General features: G+C 52.7%; 10 protein-coding genes across 18 annotated transcripts; 7 read left to right on the forward strand and 3 right to left on the reverse strand.

The window, feature by feature from the left end:
• Positions 1 to 36: 36 nt before the first annotated feature.
• Positions 37 to 882, forward strand: KVP18_002358 (uncharacterized protein; the record flags this gene model as incomplete). The annotated part of the gene is made up of 1 exon (XM_067953183.1): positions 37 to 882. The coding sequence occupies one exon, from the start codon at positions 37 to 39 to the stop codon at positions 880 to 882; it is 846 nt and encodes a 281-aa protein (XP_067806751.1).
• Positions 883 to 908: 26 nt separating this feature from the next.
• On the reverse strand, positions 909 to 3529 carry KVP18_002330 (uncharacterized protein; the record flags this gene model as incomplete). Of its 4 annotated transcripts, XM_067953134.1 has the most annotated exons (3): positions 909 to 2426; positions 2507 to 2952; positions 2980 to 3529. In XM_067953134.1, the coding sequence occupies 3 exons, from the start codon at positions 3527 to 3529 to the stop codon at positions 909 to 911; spliced, it is 2514 nt and encodes an 837-aa protein (XP_067806705.1). The 4 variants fall into 4 exon arrangements, with proteins under 4 accessions (XP_067806705.1, XP_067806703.1, XP_067806704.1 ...); XM_067953132.1 differs by lacking the exons at positions 2507 to 2952; positions 2980 to 3529; XM_067953133.1 differs by lacking the exons at positions 909 to 2426; positions 2980 to 3529 and having other exon boundaries at positions 2453 to 2938.
• Positions 3530 to 3640: 111 nt separating this feature from the next.
• Positions 3641 to 4069, forward strand: KVP18_002340 (uncharacterized protein; the record flags this gene model as incomplete). Its single annotated transcript, XM_067953158.1, has 1 exon — positions 3641 to 4069. The coding sequence occupies one exon, from the start codon at positions 3641 to 3643 to the stop codon at positions 4067 to 4069; it is 429 nt and encodes a 142-aa protein (XP_067806726.1).
• Positions 4070 to 4714: 645 nt separating this feature from the next.
• On the forward strand, positions 4715 to 5008 carry KVP18_002368 (uncharacterized protein; the record flags this gene model as incomplete). Its single annotated transcript, XM_067953195.1, has 1 exon — positions 4715 to 5008. The coding sequence occupies one exon, from the start codon at positions 4715 to 4717 to the stop codon at positions 5006 to 5008; it is 294 nt and encodes a 97-aa protein (XP_067806763.1).
• Positions 5009 to 5119: 111 nt separating this feature from the next.
• Positions 5120 to 5953, forward strand: KVP18_002377 (uncharacterized protein; the record flags this gene model as incomplete). The annotated part of the gene is made up of 1 exon (XM_067953209.1): positions 5120 to 5953. One exon carries the CDS (start codon positions 5120 to 5122, stop codon positions 5951 to 5953), a length of 834 nt encoding a protein of 277 aa, XP_067806777.1.
• A 21-nt stretch (positions 5954 to 5974) lies between these two features.
• KVP18_002354 (uncharacterized protein) lies at positions 5975 to 6796 on the reverse strand (the record flags this gene model as incomplete). The annotated part of the gene is made up of 1 exon (XM_067953179.1): positions 5975 to 6796. The coding sequence occupies one exon, from the start codon at positions 6794 to 6796 to the stop codon at positions 5975 to 5977; it is 822 nt and encodes a 273-aa protein (XP_067806747.1).
• A 50-nt stretch (positions 6797 to 6846) lies between these two features.
• KVP18_002338 (uncharacterized protein) lies at positions 6847 to 8161 on the forward strand (the record flags this gene model as incomplete). 3 transcript variants are annotated; one of them, XM_067953156.1, is made up of 2 exons in its annotated part: positions 6847 to 7494; positions 7523 to 8161. In XM_067953156.1, the coding sequence occupies 2 exons, from the start codon at positions 6847 to 6849 to the stop codon at positions 8159 to 8161; spliced, it is 1287 nt and encodes a 428-aa protein (XP_067806724.1). The 3 variants fall into 3 exon arrangements, with proteins under 3 accessions (XP_067806724.1, XP_067806723.1, XP_067806722.1); XM_067953155.1 differs by having other exon boundaries at positions 6847 to 7533; XM_067953154.1 differs by lacking the exon at positions 6847 to 7494 and having other exon boundaries at positions 7577 to 8161.
• Positions 8162 to 9150: 989 nt separating this feature from the next.
• KVP18_002367 (uncharacterized protein) lies at positions 9151 to 10686 on the forward strand (the record flags this gene model as incomplete). The annotated part of the gene is made up of 1 exon (XM_067953194.1): positions 9151 to 10686. One exon carries the CDS (start codon positions 9151 to 9153, stop codon positions 10684 to 10686), a length of 1536 nt encoding a protein of 511 aa, XP_067806762.1.
• A 329-nt stretch (positions 10687 to 11015) lies between these two features.
• Positions 11016 to 12875, reverse strand: KVP18_002373 (uncharacterized protein; the record flags this gene model as incomplete). Its single annotated transcript, XM_067953204.1, has 1 exon — positions 11016 to 12875. The coding sequence occupies one exon, from the start codon at positions 12873 to 12875 to the stop codon at positions 11016 to 11018; it is 1860 nt and encodes a 619-aa protein (XP_067806772.1).
• A 159-nt stretch (positions 12876 to 13034) lies between these two features.
• Positions 13035 to 17651, forward strand: KVP18_002333 (uncharacterized protein; the record flags this gene model as incomplete). 4 transcript variants are annotated; one of them, XM_067953139.1, is made up of 9 exons in its annotated part: positions 13035 to 13868; positions 13924 to 14356; positions 14413 to 14934; positions 14963 to 15282; positions 15311 to 15538; positions 15567 to 16079; positions 16108 to 16620; positions 16647 to 17409; positions 17437 to 17651. In XM_067953139.1, 9 exons carry the CDS (start codon positions 13035 to 13037, stop codon positions 17649 to 17651), a joined length of 4341 nt encoding a protein of 1446 aa, XP_067806710.1. The 4 variants fall into 4 exon arrangements, with proteins under 4 accessions (XP_067806710.1, XP_067806713.1, XP_067806712.1 ...); XM_067953142.1 differs by lacking the exons at positions 14413 to 14934; positions 14963 to 15282; positions 15311 to 15538; ... (2 more) ...; positions 16647 to 17409; positions 17437 to 17651 and having other exon boundaries at positions 13924 to 14388; XM_067953141.1 differs by lacking the exons at positions 13035 to 13868; positions 13924 to 14356; positions 14413 to 14934; ... (3 more) ...; positions 16647 to 17409; positions 17437 to 17651 and having other exon boundaries at positions 16192 to 16641.
• Positions 17652 to 17654: the final 3 nt, after the last annotated feature.

Raw genomic sequence — 17654 nt, forward strand, 5'->3', positions numbered from 1 at the left:
GAAATTTTCACTGCAGAAGAATTAAATCGAAATTTAATGTCCTTGGAAGATTGCCTAACTCGTTTTGCCTGCGGGTTTCGAGAGCCGCTGCTGGAAGCGATAGACTCGGCTTCAGTCACTTCCGTTGCTGAACGAGAGCAGTTGGAACTCATTCGTGAAGTAATTGACTCCAGTCAGGGATCGTCCGACCTTGTGAAGGCTGCTCGTTTGGCCAAGAAGGTCGCCAATGGAAAGGAGATCGCCGATTTTGAAGCTTTGCGTGCGTTAGGCGCCAATAACCTTCATCCCCTGATAGCATTTCTGGTAGCGGCATGCAGTTCCCTGTTCCAACCGGACGCATCCAGCGATCCTATGATGGATGCCATGACGCATGTGCTTCAAGGCGTGCAGCCCATTGAGAACCGTTACCTTATGATGCAGCTGTTACTCCATGCAAACCGCTATGATGAGGCGGACGCGCTCCTCACACGTCTGCAACACGATTCACCGGACTCTCCTTTGGTGAGGATTGCTGAGGGAGTAATGTCGCTGGAGACAGGCAATTACGCTGACGCATTCGTTTACCTCCGAGACGCTATCTCTATGACCGCCAAAGGGGACGAGTCGAGGGCTGGTGACCAGCTGCTGGTCGGCCGGGGCCTGGTGAACATGATCAGAGGACACGTTGAGGAGGCGGAAGAGGACATTCAGCGGTCTCTGGAGCACTACGCCGACAAGGGGGATGCTCGAGCGAATCTCGTTGTTCTGAGAAGCATCCAACATAAAGCTGATGAGGCCGCAACTCACTTTGATAGTCTCAAGACTGAGTGTCCTCACCATCCTCTGGTGCGGAAGATTTGTCAGCTGGACGCTGCGTTTGATTCGTTCGGTGTGCCCGCATGAAAACTTTGCTTCATTTTGACATCAACTCAAAACAGTAGCGCGGCTGTTACAAGTAGAGCTGAAGATATTACAGCTTTGGAGCCGTTGGGTTCTGGCGCGTCCGTTGATGGCGACTCATGCTCGATGTTATCCAGGAGTAATCGCACGTCAAGGATGCCTGCTTTCCCCTCCATGGACCGTATCCTTCCATATGGCGCCGACAGCGATATGGCCAGTTTCATGTCCGAGAGGGTGGTAGCAGGGAAGTGCGCAAATGCATGTCCAACCGCCGAGGCAACAAGAGCTGCAGAGCACGCAGAACCCGTCGCTGTCACTGGAGTCGCCGCTTTGTAATCCCAGAGGGCGATTACGTCTCTTCCCGGAGCGAAAACTTGTACGTAGGGTCCTCGGTTGGTGTAATTCTCGAGCAGTCCGTTTCTATCCGTTGACCCAACAACCACAATGTTGTCGGTCTCGTACAAGGCAGGATACTCGAATAGGGTACGGCCGAGCCACTCGCCGTTGTCTCCAGCGGCAGTTACCTGGATCTGGTCGAACTTAACCGTTTTGCTGAAAGCTTGTAGTTCCGTCATGGAGAAATCAGCGTGCCCATAGTCATGCAGACCCACACGAATACCGATAAGAGAACTGAAGTTCATGGCTCGTATAACAGCGGAGCGCCGTATTTTTCCTTTGTCAGTCATGACTTTAGCGCAGAAAACGGCACAGGATGGACACGAACTCACAATTCCAAGATCGTTGTTTGATAGGCCTCCGATAATTGAAACCATTCCGGTTCCGTGGAGACTATTGCTCACGGGAATGCTGAGCTCAGAATCGTTGTCGGCGAAATCCCATCCAGAGGAGCGTTGCCCGTTTGGAACGATGATAGGGAACCAGTGCACATCAGGCATATACAACAAGCACTCGTTGGTGTACACCATCACCGGAGAGGGCCAAGGGAGTTTTGGGCGGCCCCAGGCCCCTACCCAGTCCATGCCTATGTCGTAGCTGGATCCCTTCAACGAACTCCCATAATACCACTGTAATGATCCCCAGGGGTCATTGTACTCAGAGGACTTGCGTAGCCAGTCCTCAGGAGTGTTCGAAACATCGGGGGTATGGGGGATGCCTGCCGAGAGATCTCGCAGCGTATTTTCGACATCCCGGTCGTCCTCCACAACTAACACACACTTGTGACCTGCCAGTAGCTTGACGAAGGTACGATCCTCAGATGTTACGATCTCCATGAACAGGCACTGGAGAAAGTCCACCTGCGCGGGCACCGTTGTCGTTCCTGATACCTTCCCGACGGCGCGGTTCCGCTCGACAAGGGCCAGTTCTGAGAAGGACGTTCGACACGACAGAGGAATGTGCGATTCTGGTTTGAAGTCGTCGGGTGGCTCAGCAGACGGCAGAAATAAAGGGTCGCCTTCAGCGAGACACTCATCGCTCCAAGAGACAATAATGTTATTGGAGGAGGGAGCTGACATGCTGATAACAGCCATCAATGGAGCCAGATTCACGATGGGAGTGCCCGCAACTATCAAGAGCGCCTGAAGCATCTGCGACAGGAACAATGGTATGATGGTTAAGTATGTGTTTTTAATGAGCTCAAGCGAGTGTGCAGGCGGAGAAGTCCAACCTTGGCTCTTGCAGTACCCGAAAGGCTACGGGCAGGTGCAGGGGATCCTCCAGCCATCAGGGCAGCCAACACAGTGGTGTTAATGGTGAAAGCAATGTCGATTGGCGGGGCTGGGACGAGCGGCAGTGACCACTGGATGCTCGACACCACGGCTTCGACATCCTCCCCATTCAAAACCGACAGCAGGACGGAAAAAGGCAAGGCTAGTCTGCATTTGACTGGAACTTCAACTGCGCTCAACCTTCGAATGAGGACATTGCCTGAGGTGCAAGTGCCTGCATGAAATCCGTTCAGCACAACAGGGGCGGATATGAATACAGCGTCCTTCACTGAAAGGATAGTCGTATTGAGCAAGACGAACCGCAGACTCATGTCGATAACGTTGTCGTGAAACTGAAAGTCTTCGATGTCGGATACGTTGAATGACGGCATCCAATTGTGGGGAACTGCTTAGATGCGCATAGTTGACCTACGAGAAAGAGAGTACTCCCGAGCGAAGACGAGACTATAACTTCGGCCTAGGGATCGTAATTTGAAGTCGTAGGATATTAGCTCTGTTACCAGAGGTCGACTACTATTAAGCTTCCTCGTCGCATCCATGAGTACGGGCCACTCATCCACTTGAAAGAATACAGAGGAATATAATTTGGTCACCTGCTCATGGATTTCCACAGCGGGAGTAGTGAGCGATCCCAGTAGACGTTTTCCAACGCTGGCCTGGGAGATGTGGACGTCAATGGTACTCGGATAATGCCTTGCGGACCCAACGGAGCTCGAACGGATAACAGTGGCTGCCACCATGAAATGAGCAGCAACCTCGTTGAGACTTACCAACTCAGCAGCGTTAACGATTATGTGAGCCTTGTCCAGCTGGTTTTGAAGGACTCCAGGGAGAATTGAAAAGTAGAGAACTGGGAGTGCGACCGCCACGAGAAAAAGAGCAATGGCAAAGACAATGGCAAGTATTCCAACGGGTTTCGCATGGAAGAAAAAGCCGAAAGAGCGGCGTACTAGCGGTGTCATTAAAAGATCGAGAATTAATATTGCCGGCGAATGCAACGAGGGCTAGCACTATCCCCTGTGGACGAAACGCCTAGTGAATCTTCTCAACGCTCGAGTGAGTCGCCAGCGCCAATGCTAGAGCGACGGCAGCGTATGGCACAGTCGCCATCCACATCGGACTTGGCGGAATCAGGGGAATGGGCCACGCAGAGACGACCCAATTCCAACCAACTCGATTGGCTTCCGCCGACGAGCTCGACTATTCCGATTCCCCATCGGTGGCCTCAAACAGGCGGACTGCACTCCAGCGACCGTTTGGAGCTGACCAAGGAGGAAGCCATTCGGCTTACTAGGATGAGAAAACCATCGAGGCCGTTTCAAGTCACAGACGAGGCGGTAGACCGTATCCTAGTTCTCCTGATGCTATTCTACTACATAGTAACTCTCTTTGTGGCTTTATATTTCTACACAGATACTGTGCGAACGATGTCTGGAGCCGCGCAGTATTTGTGGCAACTGGTCAGCTTCCACATCCTCGGAAATCGTACCTTTAAGGCCTGATCAGCAGCCGCCTTGCTGATCAGGCCTTAAATCGTTAGCCGGTGCACGCTGCGAGTGAAGTGTAGCCCGGTGGAGCGCAGTGTAGACCTGATCCAGAATGGAAAACTTCATTGCGTCTAAGGAAGCGCATTAGAATTGAAAGAAGACAGGCTACTGCAGTGCATCCGTTACATTTGATTAACGAGCTTTTCCTCTGTGTGTGCCTGGCCATTGTCTGTACATATGATCTCTAACCTATATTGTCTGCACACATGATCTGAAGCCAATATTGTCTGTGCATATGATCTCTGCACTTGCGTCCTGTGGATTTCCCTGACCTCTAAATCTCCATTTCCGTCCGAATGAGAGGTCAAGATAGAGGAGGTCGAGGAGGCCGTGGAGGTCCAAGCAGAGGAGGTCGTGGAGGTCGAGGAGGTCGTGGGGGCGGATTCCGAGGTCCTATGGGCCCCCCTGATTCTATCATACCCGCTGGTACCATGATGCACACTTGTGAGAGCCAAGTTCTAGTGGAGTGCTCTCTCAAGGAAAAGGTCCCTCACTTTTTCGGTAGGGTCTTCCTACAAGACAAGACGGAGGTTGGCAAGATCGACGAGATTTTGGGACCCACGAAGAGTTACATGTTCTCGTTCATTCCCAGCGACGGTAATGACGCTGGAAAGTGGGCTGCAGGCACGGACTTCTACATTGACCCGATGCAAACTCTGCCAATTGAGAGGTTCCTTCCCGGTTACAACCCTCCCTCAAGAGGTCGAGGAGGCGGTCGAGGGGGCAGTCGAGGGGGCCGAGGTGGAGGTAGAGGCGCGCCTGGTGGTCGAGGTCGGGGAGGGCCTATCCGAGGTCGAGGAGGCGTTCAAAAACGAGGTAGTTTCCGTGGTCGTGGTGGGTAAAAGTGCTCTTATCAACCGAACATTAGCAAAAGTGCTGAATGCCCCTCTATGAAAAGTTACATCATTAGCAAAAGTGCTGAATGCCCCTCTATGGAAAGTTACAACATTGCCAAAAGTGCTGAATGCCCCTCTGTGGAAGTTACAACATATGGAAAAGTGCTAAATGCCCCTCTATAAAAAAGTGTTGAATGCCCCTCTTACAAAAACTTCTTATCAGCAGTTGCAAAAAGTGCTCTTATCGACCCAGTATCATAATGAGGCACATGCCTGCCTCGCCATCACAGCAGACACTCTGTATTCGGGGAGCTCGCTAGGAATCGTGTGGACCTGGGATCTTCTGTTGGAGTTCCCGAGGCCTTTAACTGTGTCCGACTATCCGATAACCTCCCTGGTTCTGGCCCCTGAGTGCTTCGCGATGGACTCGTCGGGACAAGTATTTGCTCTTGGTGAGACTGCACGGCCTGTGGTTTCCGTACGACCAGGAGGTTGGGCAAGAATGGTGCGCCTCGACGACGGAATACTAGCCATGCCGGTCATGGAGAACCAGCCATCCCTCAGCCTGGTAGACCCCCGAACTGGGATGCCAGTGTCGTCTTGGGAGCTGCGAGGCCTGGTGTCGTCGGTGGCCTCTCGAAACTCTCTTGTAGTCTGCGGTGGTCTGGAAGGTGGGGTGGTCACAATCGATGTTCGAAAGGGCCCACTCCGGCTTGAGCCAGGCAATGGAATGGTCACCGCGTTGGCGTTCGATACTGAAGGGAGACTGGCACACTCAGCTCTCAATGACGTGATAATCGACGGCAGCCACATGTTCAGCTGTGACGACCCTGTCGAGTGTCTCTGTTGGAACGGAGATCGGCTCTTTTTAGGTTCCGATAACTCAGTTCTTTGCTTGAACTCTGGCAAGACAACAGCAGTCCGAGGGCCACGGTTTATGGTGGATTGGGCCCAAGGAGTGATGGTGGGCTGTTCTGACAGCACTATTCATGCGTGTACTTGATTAATCAGCGAGACGTACACATCATTGGTCCTCGTCCTTATACACAACATGAGGGTAGGGAACAGGCTCCCGCTTGTGCCCCGTCCGTTGGAAAGCTTCACAGAGTTTCTGAGTAACCACTGCATCGACCGGCCGTCCTTCAAGAAAGTCATCGATCTTGTCGTATGTCAGACCTAAGGCAGTCTCGTCAGGCAACAGCGGCTGGAAGTCCTCGAGGTCTGCTGTGGGAGGTTTGTCCACGAGTACATCGGGAGCTCCGAGATGCCTACCGATTGCCCGTACCTGCCTTTTGTCCAACCCGAACAGGGGAGCTAGATCGCACGCCCCATCCCCCCATTTCGTAAAGAACCCCACTACGTTCTCGGCGGCATGATCCGTGCCCACGACAAGTCCTTGACACAGGGCAGCCACTTCGTACTGCACCACCATGCGTGATCGAGCTTTGACATTGCCCTTTATAAAGTCCACGTTGGAACTTTTGTGCTGGACAGCTTCAAGAGTCGAATGATGAAGATGGTCTACGCTCTCCTTTATGTTAACCACCACAGTACGGGAAGGCTTTATAAAGCCCAGAGCTCGTTGCGCATCATTTTCGTCCTTTTGTTCGCCGTATGGCAGCCGTACCGCCACGAATTCATACTCGGACCCGAGTCCGTCCACTGCAAGTTGACAAATCCTTCCGGCCACGCTACTGTCCACTCCGCCACTAATGCCTAGCACCAGAGCGCGGCAACCGCTCAGAAGGAGGCGATCTTGAAGAAACGATACGCGAGCTTCCACCTCCCACGAGAGGTCAATCGTTGGCCTAACTCTAAGGAAGTGGCAGATAGTCTCTTGGCTCATGCTGCAGACAAAAGCAGTCTTTCTGGTTGACGTTTTATTCGTCAGATTTTATGTGGTTCTGTTGCCAATGGGATGAGCACGCGGATCAACTTGTTGAGGTCACTCTAAGCCCACGCACACGCTCCCCTATCGAAGATATTGACGGAATGCCCGTATGCGCTGTGGTGGTGACGCCTCCGTACACACACCATGAGGCGGAAATGCCGGATGAGATGATTGCCCCTTGCGAGGCCGCCTCTCCTGCCGAAAGCCACGAGATGGAGGTTAACGCAGATCCCGGCTTAGTGGAGCCTGCCGTGGAATCCGTTCATTCAGACGAGGAGGTTGCTGTATCTGATAGTACTCCTCTCCCAGCTGGTGAGGCAGACAGGGCACCAGTACCTGGCACTCCCCTCCCAGCAGCTGAGGCAGACAGGGCACCAGTACCTGATAGTACTTCTCTACCAGCTGCTGAGGCAGACAGGGCACCTATACCTGATAGTACTCCTCTTCCAGCTGCTGAAGCAGGCAGGGCGCCAGTAGCTGCACCACAAGCCCCTCCTACGCCCGTTGCCAAACCCTCAATCGCAGAAAAACCGGTGACGGCGCCCAAGAAAGCAGCCGCAGCACATCCGCCTCCTAAGGCTGTCGACATTGCCAAGGCAATGCTCGCCCCGCAAAAAAAGAAACCGCCAACCCTCCGAAAGGGCAAGATTGTGGTGGGTGTCTGGCGTCTACTGAATCCAGACCACGGCTAAGGCCGCCACACTCAGTGGGCTGACAACTAAGGACCAGTCCAAGATGGTCGATAACCTACCTCCAGAAACCGTGAAACAATTTATCTGGGCGTGCAACTTCCTACGTGAGACCATTGATCAGGACCCCAAGAAGGTCTGGCCACGCGAGCAGGCAGCTTTTTTTTTTCTTTTCCTGTCGTGTGCTCAGATGGAGGCTCAAGGACGAAATAACGTTACGGGGACAGTAATTTCATACTTCTCGATGAAATCCGCTGGAGATCCGGCACTATGCACCAAGAAGGCTACAGAGGACGCCCCTAAAGTGCAGTTCATGCTGAAGGTATTCTACCACCCAGCCTTGGAACGTCTCCGAGAGGGCAAGCGCCCAAGCGAAGACTTCGTAAAGGACCTCGTCGAGTCGTCGAGAGCGATGATGGGGACAAGACCGAAGTTCTATGCAGAGCGTGTGGACTGGATGACCAGCAGCATTGACAGATGGAGCTGGGAGGCTGCAGTGGAGTTCTTCCGAGCGGGTCCTGAAGCCAGCAAGGCTTTGGACGGTATGATGGACGCCTTCGACCTGAATCGCAAGACAGGAGATGATTATCTGAAACGTTTTCAGGAGTTGGAGACGCACGTTACGTATTAGTCAGGCGCTTCAACAGACATTCTGCAAGAGTTGCAGTGTCGATGTCTCCGGTACCAACCAATCCGATTACAGACTGGAAGTCGCTCACCTCCTGTTCTGTCAAGCGGTGGGCGCCATAGATGGTTAGGAGGTGACAAAGCTTGGGAAACTCGACTCTTTTGGAGTTGGATGGGTCCAGAACTGAGAGGCTCTTCAAAAGAGATTGTTGTGTCAATGGCTTGGCGATGAGGGAAGCCGCGAGCAGGGATTTGAATTTAGTCTTGTCTATTGGCGGCCTCACGCCTTCGACTTCACACAACGCCGTGACCTGTCCCTGGCTCAGGTTGCATCCCCCTATACAACAGGCTTCATGTAGCTGTTGAAGATTCAGCTGCCCACTTCCATCCAGATCTACCAGCTCAAAGGCGTCAGCTTCCATGAAATAGATTCTATTTCTCTGACGTAAGATCAATTCGAGTTTGCAAGTGTAGCTGTTGCGAAGATCCGAGACATCCCTTCCATATTTTCGTAATTGTAGTCATGGCGGTCGGTGTGAAGGCGGAGATATCTCTACGACGGGTAGCCTGCAAAAGCAAGGCATCGTATCGGCCAAAAGATGTAATAGAGATTTCAGATACTGAGGATTCGAAAGACGCAGAACGCGAAAAAGAGATCAACTTACTCGAGGTGACCGATGATGAGGCGGTTCGCCTTTTGCGTCTCTTTGTAGATCCCACTGGGCCCAATCAACACGAAGGCTCCTGTCTCCAGGAGCCTCCGCGAAAGGTGAAGTGGAACGAATCTACCGAGCAATTAAAAGACTCCGTTCACGTTCAGAGCTCCCTCGCAAGAAGCGAGCGTCGGCGGGTTGAATCGTCCAGTCCTGAAAGTGGGGCGTTCTGTGGTTTGCCACCAGCGACCTCTGGTTCTCGTGTGATCACTCGACCCACTTCTTCTCGGGTGATATTCTGCAATGTGAGACTCCACTAATATTTCGTAGATTTGGTCCGATGTCGCGAAAGCCCAAATCGCTCACAAAGCGTTTGGCGTCGAGAGCGAGTTCTCTCTTTACGAAGGCGACGCCCATTAAGGAGGAACCTGCAAAGACACCTATCGTCACGCCGAGCACTTCAGCTCAATCGCAGTATGGGTCCAGCGAACACGCTGTATCTCCAAACTTCCCAATCGAGCAGGAATCCACTGTGGAATTGGCTTCTCTGGTTAGTCAGAATTGGGCCTCTTTTCTGTTGACTCGCGAACCTCCATTGACGGATGAAAATCACCAATCACATTCCCGCCGTAAGATTACTGCGACGGACAAAAATTTCCTTGGCAAAGGACGCGACGCTCTCTGCTATTGGCTGCCAGTGAATCACAACGACTCCGTCGTAGTGAAGATTCCTCGGTACGCCGTGCCGAATCTACCGGTTCCGTACATTTCTTACCTTTCCCGAGACTGCGGTGTCAGTGAAAAGATGGTACGGTCATGGGTCGAGTGTAATTTTCGCCACGAATGTGACTTGATCGGCTATGTTTGGAGGGTGGTCGCTGACACGTATATGAAAAGGGCTGGATTGTCTGGGCGACAGTTGATCCCCCCGACTCGGCTACTGCCACCGACGTTCGAGATCCAGGATAGTGTGCTTGACACCGAGGACAAGGAGCCAAAGCAGGTCGCAGGAATTATTGTGACGGATAGCTGTCTTATTCTCCCAAGGGCAATCTGCGACGCCTACTACCCGTTCAGATTCCATTTCGGAGAACAACTATTGATCTCTTTCTGTGAAGATATTTTATTCCAGATGCAACTACTGGAGCAGCTCGGGGTTGCCCATGGAGATCTGAAGCTGCTCAACATTCTTCTTGTGAGGCAGGGAGAAGGATACCTGTTTCTTCTTGCTGATTTTTGGGACTCGTTCTACACTGAAAGCGAGGGGAAGGTCTGTTTCACCGATGAGAACTCACCAATGCGTACTCTTTTTCGTTGGAAATGCCAGTCTGAGAAGTTTGGCACCCGAATGTATAAGGACCCCTGCCTGCTGGATCGTCTCCGACAGAGCAGGCGTAATATTTCTACCCTGCGGGTACCTGCTCCAGGGGCTGTCAATATGTGGTCATTTGGCGTGGTGCTGCTGACTCTGCTGCTTCCAACCAAACACAGCACTCGAATCAAAGGTCAACTAAGGAAGATCGTGAGTGAAAAGAAAGAAGCCAAGCACATCATACGTAACATCCGAGAGGAGATCCATCCATTTATAAACGACTCCAATATGAAGCCAGGGATGCGGACCACTCTAGGCTTCGATATGTACTTATGGGGGAACAAGCGATGTCCCCCCTTTGTGGAAAAGGTGAAAGCGGTTGTCTTTAAGTACATTCTTGTGGAGGAGCAGAAGCGGGCTTCAGCCGGTGAGTTAGTCAAACTCCTTGGCCTCGACCTCTCTGCTCCGTCTAAGCGGATTTACAGCGAGGACCTCTCCACTAGATGCAGATCTGACCACTGTGTGTTCTGCGACCACAAGAAACGAAATTCTTTTTTCGGATAATTATCCTGGCCCATTGCGAAGCGTTGTCAACTATCATGGCGTTTGAATTGCTACCAAAAGAAGAAAAAGACATGTTTCCTGGTATAAAAAAAAAGATGGCCATGCCGTTTCCAGTGCTACGAAAAGAAAATGGCCAGTGCTGTTTCCTAGTAGTGTACGCTAAAATTGTTGCAGTTAAAACGCTGGTAGTCGTAGTTTCTTGACACTTTCGGCATGCCTGTTAATAAAGAAAATGGCATGTTTCCTAGTGTTAAAAAAGAAAATGGCCAGTGCTGTTTCCTAGTATTTTACGCTTACAAAACTGGGTTTAATAATGACGTGGTCGTCTACTACTTGACTCTGACCTTCAGCGAAATCACCCCCGCACTTCGCCGCCCTCGGAAATCCTGATTGTGCAAGAACACCTCCCCATCAAAGGACGACCAACCGTCACTGAACGGCTTCAAAGGCAGCGTGGCGCGGCCAATGCTGCACTGCTCCTCGACGTCATACGCCTCTAACACCATAAACTTGTTTTCTGTAGAGATGTCGTCGAAGGCAACCTTCTCGTCGATTTGATAGTCGGTTCCTGTGAAAGGCCCCATCTCAAAGTGGCCGACTCTAGGAACCGAGAGCCTCAAGGTGGACTGCAGTTCTGTCATCTCGTCGAAGTGGAATAGCCCCTTCGCCCAGCGAACATGAATGCGGAGCTCTCCCTGCAGTTCTTTTGTTACGAACGACCCCAGAACGGTGTCTGGTTTATCCTTAAGTCCAGGGTGGCGATCGTCGCCCTCAACGACCTCTGCGGCCTTCTTCTGTGTCTTTAGGGTGGGGACAGTCTCAAGGACCACATCGCAGCGAGTCACCTCCTGAGTGATGGGATCGAAATCGGCGTCTATTGTGCAGTAATTTCGTTCGTCAGGCACCGGACTGTGCACATAGTGGAACCGCTCATTCACCCGACCCTCCAGCGGCGGGAAAAAGGGACAAACATGGTTCGTGATTGAACTCGTAGTGATTTGTTTGATCTCCAGACCCGTCTGATCGTCGTAGATCACACTGTTGACCCCCACGTGGATGTCGCCGCCCAGCATCACGACCTCGCGTCCTGGCGCCGCGTTCTTCCAATCGAAACACAGGATTAGGAGCTGATTGAGCTCCTTCTCGGAGTAGGGCCAATGATCACGCAGGAAATCGACCTTCTCGGCCTTCTTCTGGATGTCTGCTGGAGAATCTCCTACAAAGGGAATCTCGGCGCCAACGATCATCAGTGAAAGACCTGTAGTCTTGAAGGCCTTCTTCACTGCAGACCACTGCTGATCGCTCATGATGGTGTCCCATTTCTGAACTCCCTCGGAGGTTATGCGGTTTCCACGCATGTCCAACATCAGAACTCCACAAGGTCCGTACCGATGGAACTGCAGCTCGTCAATGGGCTCGTCTTTTCGAGGTAGGAAGCCCTTGCATTTGGGGTTGTACAGCTGAGCCTGGTACTCGCGGTAGACCTTCATGGCGCATTGAAGGAAATCGGGGGTGTAGGCTTGGCGACCGTTAGCGTCCTTCATAGTGGTGAAGTCGTTGGCGACATCATTGTCTGACCAGATCATGTGGTTGGCCACCGCAGCGAGAGTAGGCTCGCAGTGGGGCTGATTCCAGGTCTCCCTGTAGCTCTCTCGAAGTTGATCCAGGGCGCGCTTCTTCATTTTCTTCTGAGAGTACTTATTGTGCTTGTCGAAGTTCTCCATAGCGATGACTGCCCGTTCTAAATAGCCATTGGCGGTTGTGTACACCTGATCCCCCAGGTGAAGAATGGCGTTCACATCATTGTCCTGTACGTACTGGTGGACCCGACCCCAGGGATTCTCCTCTCCTTCAAGCAGCCGAGTGAATCTGTTACAGGAGAGCGCGACAAACTTCACATTCGACACCTGTTGAGGGGTGGTCTTGAAGGTGCACACCTTGTCCGACCACTGCCCCTCAGCAAGTCCACAAACCTTAACATGGTACCTCATTCCAGCCTGCAAGCCGGTCGCGCTCACCGTGGTCGCACGGAAACGCTCGAACTCCTTAGATACGGTGATGGTCGAGCCTTCTTCTGGAACGAATTCGAAAGTGAGCTCAGCGGCTTCATCCACTTCTAGAAGCACGATCGCTGCGGATCTTGTGACAGTACCCACAACAGGGCCGACCGTGACAAGGGGGAGGTACATCTAGGATTACAATTCGGAGTTTCTTTGCTGGTAGCCCCACACAGTAACGGCCCACACTGAACCACCTATCCAAACCAGTTTACACCTTGCAATAAATCCCCACCAATCAGATTGGACTGAACTCTCGTCATCGTGAGCTAATGATCGATTTTCGCCGGCATGGGTCTTGACACAACGGTGCAGCTGGTGCCCAATCAGAACTCCCTCCTGTCTTCTTGGGGCCTCTCTCCGCTTTTCGAGGAGAAGCGACTGCCTGCCGACAGTCTAAACGTGAACTTATTGGAATGGAAGACCCAAGCCACTGTCCCTGTACAGGCGCCCTCGTTTATTGGCCCTACAACCTTCCAACTCGTTTCCCTCCGCAATGTTAAGGCAGCTGACGAGACCGTATCTGGAGGGTCCAAGACGAGAGTGTTGGTGCTGAGGCTAAGCGATGGATCGACAACCCACAGTGCCATTGAGATGGATCCGTTCTTACCCGTGGATCAGCTGATGATCGGGACGAAGATTGAGGTGCGCCGCGCCACTGTAATTGGACCCTACATGCTGCTAGAGAAGGCCCACACCACTGTGAAGGGCGGATACATCTACGATGACCCAGTAGTCGCGTCAGCTGCGGTTTCAGCAGGCATTGTGAACCGAATGTATACTCCTTTGCAGAAGGGTCCCCCAGCCTACGTGAGCTGGGAGCAGAGAAAAAAGTCGCCGAAGACCGTTAAGGACGCTGATCAGCGTCAGTTAGTTGGAGAGTTGATGCTCGGAAGTCAAGCGGCAATGGCAGCTCCCTCCAGGAACATAACTCTAGAGGGCAAGACGAGCGTAGCCGCCAAAGTATCTTCTGACAAAATCACACAAGCGTTACCCAGGCCTCGAAAGGAGCGGAAGCAACCCGATCCTACTTTTTGGGATGATGCCCCCCCTGAAAGGGGGCCACAAGATCGCGCATCCCCATTGACGTTTTTGTCCATGTTGCCGCAAGAGATTTTGGATGTGGTGGGACCTATTGATGCTCCGGAGGCTCCAACGGAGTTTTGTGGAAGAGGCTCAGTCGACTGTGTTCGGAGGGGCAGAGGTGGTAGAGGAGGTCATCGAGGTGGTAGAGGAGGTCATGAGGACGGCTACAAAGACGGCGGTACCAGACCTCAAGGTCGAGGTGGCCGAGGAGGTCATGACGACAGCAATCAAGACGGCCGCAGACCTCAAGGTCGAGGAGGTCATCGAGGTGGCCGAGGAGGTCATGACGACAGCAATCAAGACGGCGGTACCAGACCTCAAGGTCGAGGAGGTCATCGAGGTGGCAGAGGAGGTCATGACGACAGCAATCAAGACGGCGGTACCAGACCTCAAGGTCGAGGAGGCCGAGGCGGTAAAGGCGGTCATGGCAACAGCAATCAAGATCAAGAGAAGCACAATAAGGGAGGTAGATCAAGCCACCCAACCCGCGGAGGTGCTTCCAAAGGTTAGGTACCAAAGGGAGCTTAGTGACGTCGTGTTCATTCAAACGTTGAATTGATGCTCGGTAAGCCTAAGATTCCAGATGTTGAGTCATTGTGCACTCATCTTTCAACAGTGGTGGGAGGTACGCGCTCGCCTATACCCTCGTTAACCTCCGCCCACTCTACATCTCCCTCGTCGACCACCAGTAATTATGACTTCCGCTCAGTGAAGGACTTTGAGGCTGGCCCCGGAGTTGAGAAGGGCGACGCGCATATGGGGGTCACAATTCGGTTCATGCTCTACAGGTCGTGGCTCCGATGGCATCTGGGTTACCGAAAGATCCCCATCTCCCAGATGAAGGTCGCGTTGCTTGTCGTAATCACGCAGCTGGTGACGATGGTGGCAATAACCCGCTACTGTCCAGTGCCTCCTGATCCTGACCAGGTAAGCAGCGCAGATGCTCTGCTGGTCATCCCATTGTCTTTGGTGCCCATCGCGGTCCTATTCCTTTTCCTGGCACAGATTCCAACGGGCTTCGTAAAGGTTATCTATGTGATCAATCTTGCCCTTGCAGTCGGTTCCGCCGGATATCTAGCGTTCTCGAGCATATACTACGGATTCCGTGAGCGCAGGGGCTAAGGTGGATGCAGTTCGAGTCAGAGGCCACAGCGGTCTCTGTTCAGATCAGTCGAAAGGGCTGGGGATGATGCTGGTGCATTCAGTATTAGTCTTCTTGGTCGCCACTATTGGTTTCTTCTACAAGAAGTTAGCGCCGCGACTTGCGAAGTATTACTTCTTGAGGAGCTCCATCTTTGCAGGCCGATGGAAATTCCTGGCAGTTAGCGATGTTATGCTTTTCGTCCCGTCATGGGATCCGCCGGAAGAAGATCTCCGCACGCTCCATGTCGGTGACAAAACTTTCAGTGTCACTAAAGGCCTCCACATCGATTGCCAGAAGACGGGGGGCTGGGTGAGGAGTCAGCGACGTCCACACACAGCTCACATGGGGCCAGACGCAATCCACCATCACGTACGTCGGGGAGGTGGACGACAGCGGAAGACCTTGTGGCTTCGGGTTCTGGAAGCAGCCAGCGTCGGGAGGCGAAACTGTGGTGGGGTTCTGGCGCAACGGGAAGCCGGCGGGACCATACAAGAGTCGAGAGTCATCCACTGGAGCTGGCTTCCTCTGCGTTAAAATCGGTTGGGTACATTTCGAGCTCACGAAAGTGAGCCTAATCCACACTCAACACCCAGAACCGTCTGAGTCTTGGCGTAGCGAACGTGGAATCAAGCGTAGCTGGACGTTTCTATAGGGGCTTCCCTCAGGTGTCGTTTCTCTACCCACCAAAGTCACTTTTGTGCAGCCCCTCCAAGTACATGGGGAGGAGGCGTCTGTCAAAGTTTGTGAAAGACCGACTACTCGGCAACGCGTCTCCTTTGAGACGCAATCGCCGGTCCGAACAGACCTCACCGGGCAACCTAGAGAACTCTCCAGGTGACTGGTCATCACGAGTCCCTGACAATGCGCCACACCGATCGTTGCCTCGACACCAACCTCTTTTCAGTGATGATTCGTGCATCCCGCAAGAGTCGCCCTACTTGTTTGCCCCCGACTTTGCGCTTCCTGAAGGGCAACGCTCTTTATCACAACTCAACACCTACCGCGGAGACCTGGAGGACCAGGGAAACCCGTCTGAAAGTGACAGTCCAACGGAGAATAAAACTCTTCTGAAGGCCCTATGGTGCCTACGGAGGCTCAGATGCACCGTAAGCGTCCAACATACCTGTCAACCAGACGCCTGACTTCGGTTTGTACCCCCGACAAGAACTGACTTTCTGTTACGACAAAGACAGACAGGGCTTGAGGTGCATCGGACTGATGAATTCACGTCCAGTGGATCATGGGTTTGGTGACTACATCCGGCGCCGCTCCACCCTAAGTGAGTTCCTCCCCATCAAGCGTGAGGGAGAGGCCAGTCCTCAAATCGTGTATCTCAACCCTGTGAGTCAATCTGCTGACATGGTTTCTCTGGATGAGTCGATTCTATTCCGAGATGAGTCGATTCTATTCCGAGATGAGTCGGTACATCAAATGGACAGACACTTGTCGCGGCCAAGTACTTCTGAGTCAACGTCAAACTCTCCCGCCCCACTCCTTCCGATACGGGCGCCGCTTTGCACGTCCGACAGGTTAGGTAATGCCGCGTGGAATTCTATTGCGGATGTAAAGCAAGCCACGATCCGGGTAACAAGCTCCTGTGATGGGCCTAGGACTGTGCCTCTAGGGTACGAGGAGCTTGTACAACAGGTAGGGTACGAGGGGAATTAACATAGTTCTCGGATCTTGATCAGCCTCACTTAACCGTTGACGACTGGGTGTCCATGGAACGCTATGGCGTCCCAGAGATCGTCGTGTATGTGCACGGGTACAACAACTCGCATCACGAATCTGCTCAGGTCCTCGGCCAGATGGCAGCCTTTGGGAACTTCCCGAATTACGTAAAGCTTTTCCTATTTGCGTGGCCTGGAGGGAACGGATTCTTCGAGTTTTTTAAAGCGAGGAAGGCTGCGGAGGATCCTCGAAGCCATAACGCCATGCTTGACTTCCTGGTAGCGCTGAAGTTCAGTGGGGTGACCCGGATTCACTTCATCTGCCACTCCATGGGTGCCCGCCTCTTCCTACGGTCGTTTACAAAGATGGCACATTTGTTTTCGGCTTGCGACTCCTCCTCCTCTGACCAGATGCAGCTGCTGACGGTCACGCTTTTTAACCCAGAGTACTACCTAGAGGACTTTGTCAACTGCGACTTCGATGACCTTCGAAGACACTGTTCGAACGTGACGTTGTTCTGCGATGCGGACGACCAAGCGCTGTTCTGGTCCGAGTTCATATCCAGGAAGAACGCACTCGGAAGGTCTGTTTTCGGGTTGTGCCGCCCTCGAGGGTCATCGCATGATTCGGCAGCGCCTGCTGGGATTTTGAACAACCTCAGCTTCTTTGGAGGGCAGATGTTTCAGAAAAACGACGTCCAAATACCACCCAACCTTCGACGAGACGTCAGAAAGGAACCGAGAAGTGATGGGTATCTGTGGTTAGGTGAGGTAGTGTGGAGGTGCCACACAGACCTTGACGTGATCGACACCACATTCATCGATCAGAACATTCACAAGATGAGGCACGCCTACTTCTCATTAAACCGCGAGATTCTAGAGGACCTGAGGGACATCATTCTGACTCAAAGACGGGCTAGCAGCCGGATCAGCCGCCTAGACCGCCGAAAAGGCAACGTGTGGAACTACCGCGTAGCCCCATCGCACGTCACTAGTATATGGGATTAGTCG

This window comes from the organism of the source record quoted next, assembly GCF_019968955.1.
Source record: "MAG: Porospora cf. gigantea A chromosome Unknown PgA_NODE_6_length_103964_cov_336.45, whole genome shotgun sequence".
Taxonomy (NCBI): domain Eukaryota; phylum Apicomplexa; class Conoidasida; order Eugregarinorida; family Porosporidae; genus Porospora; species Porospora cf. gigantea A.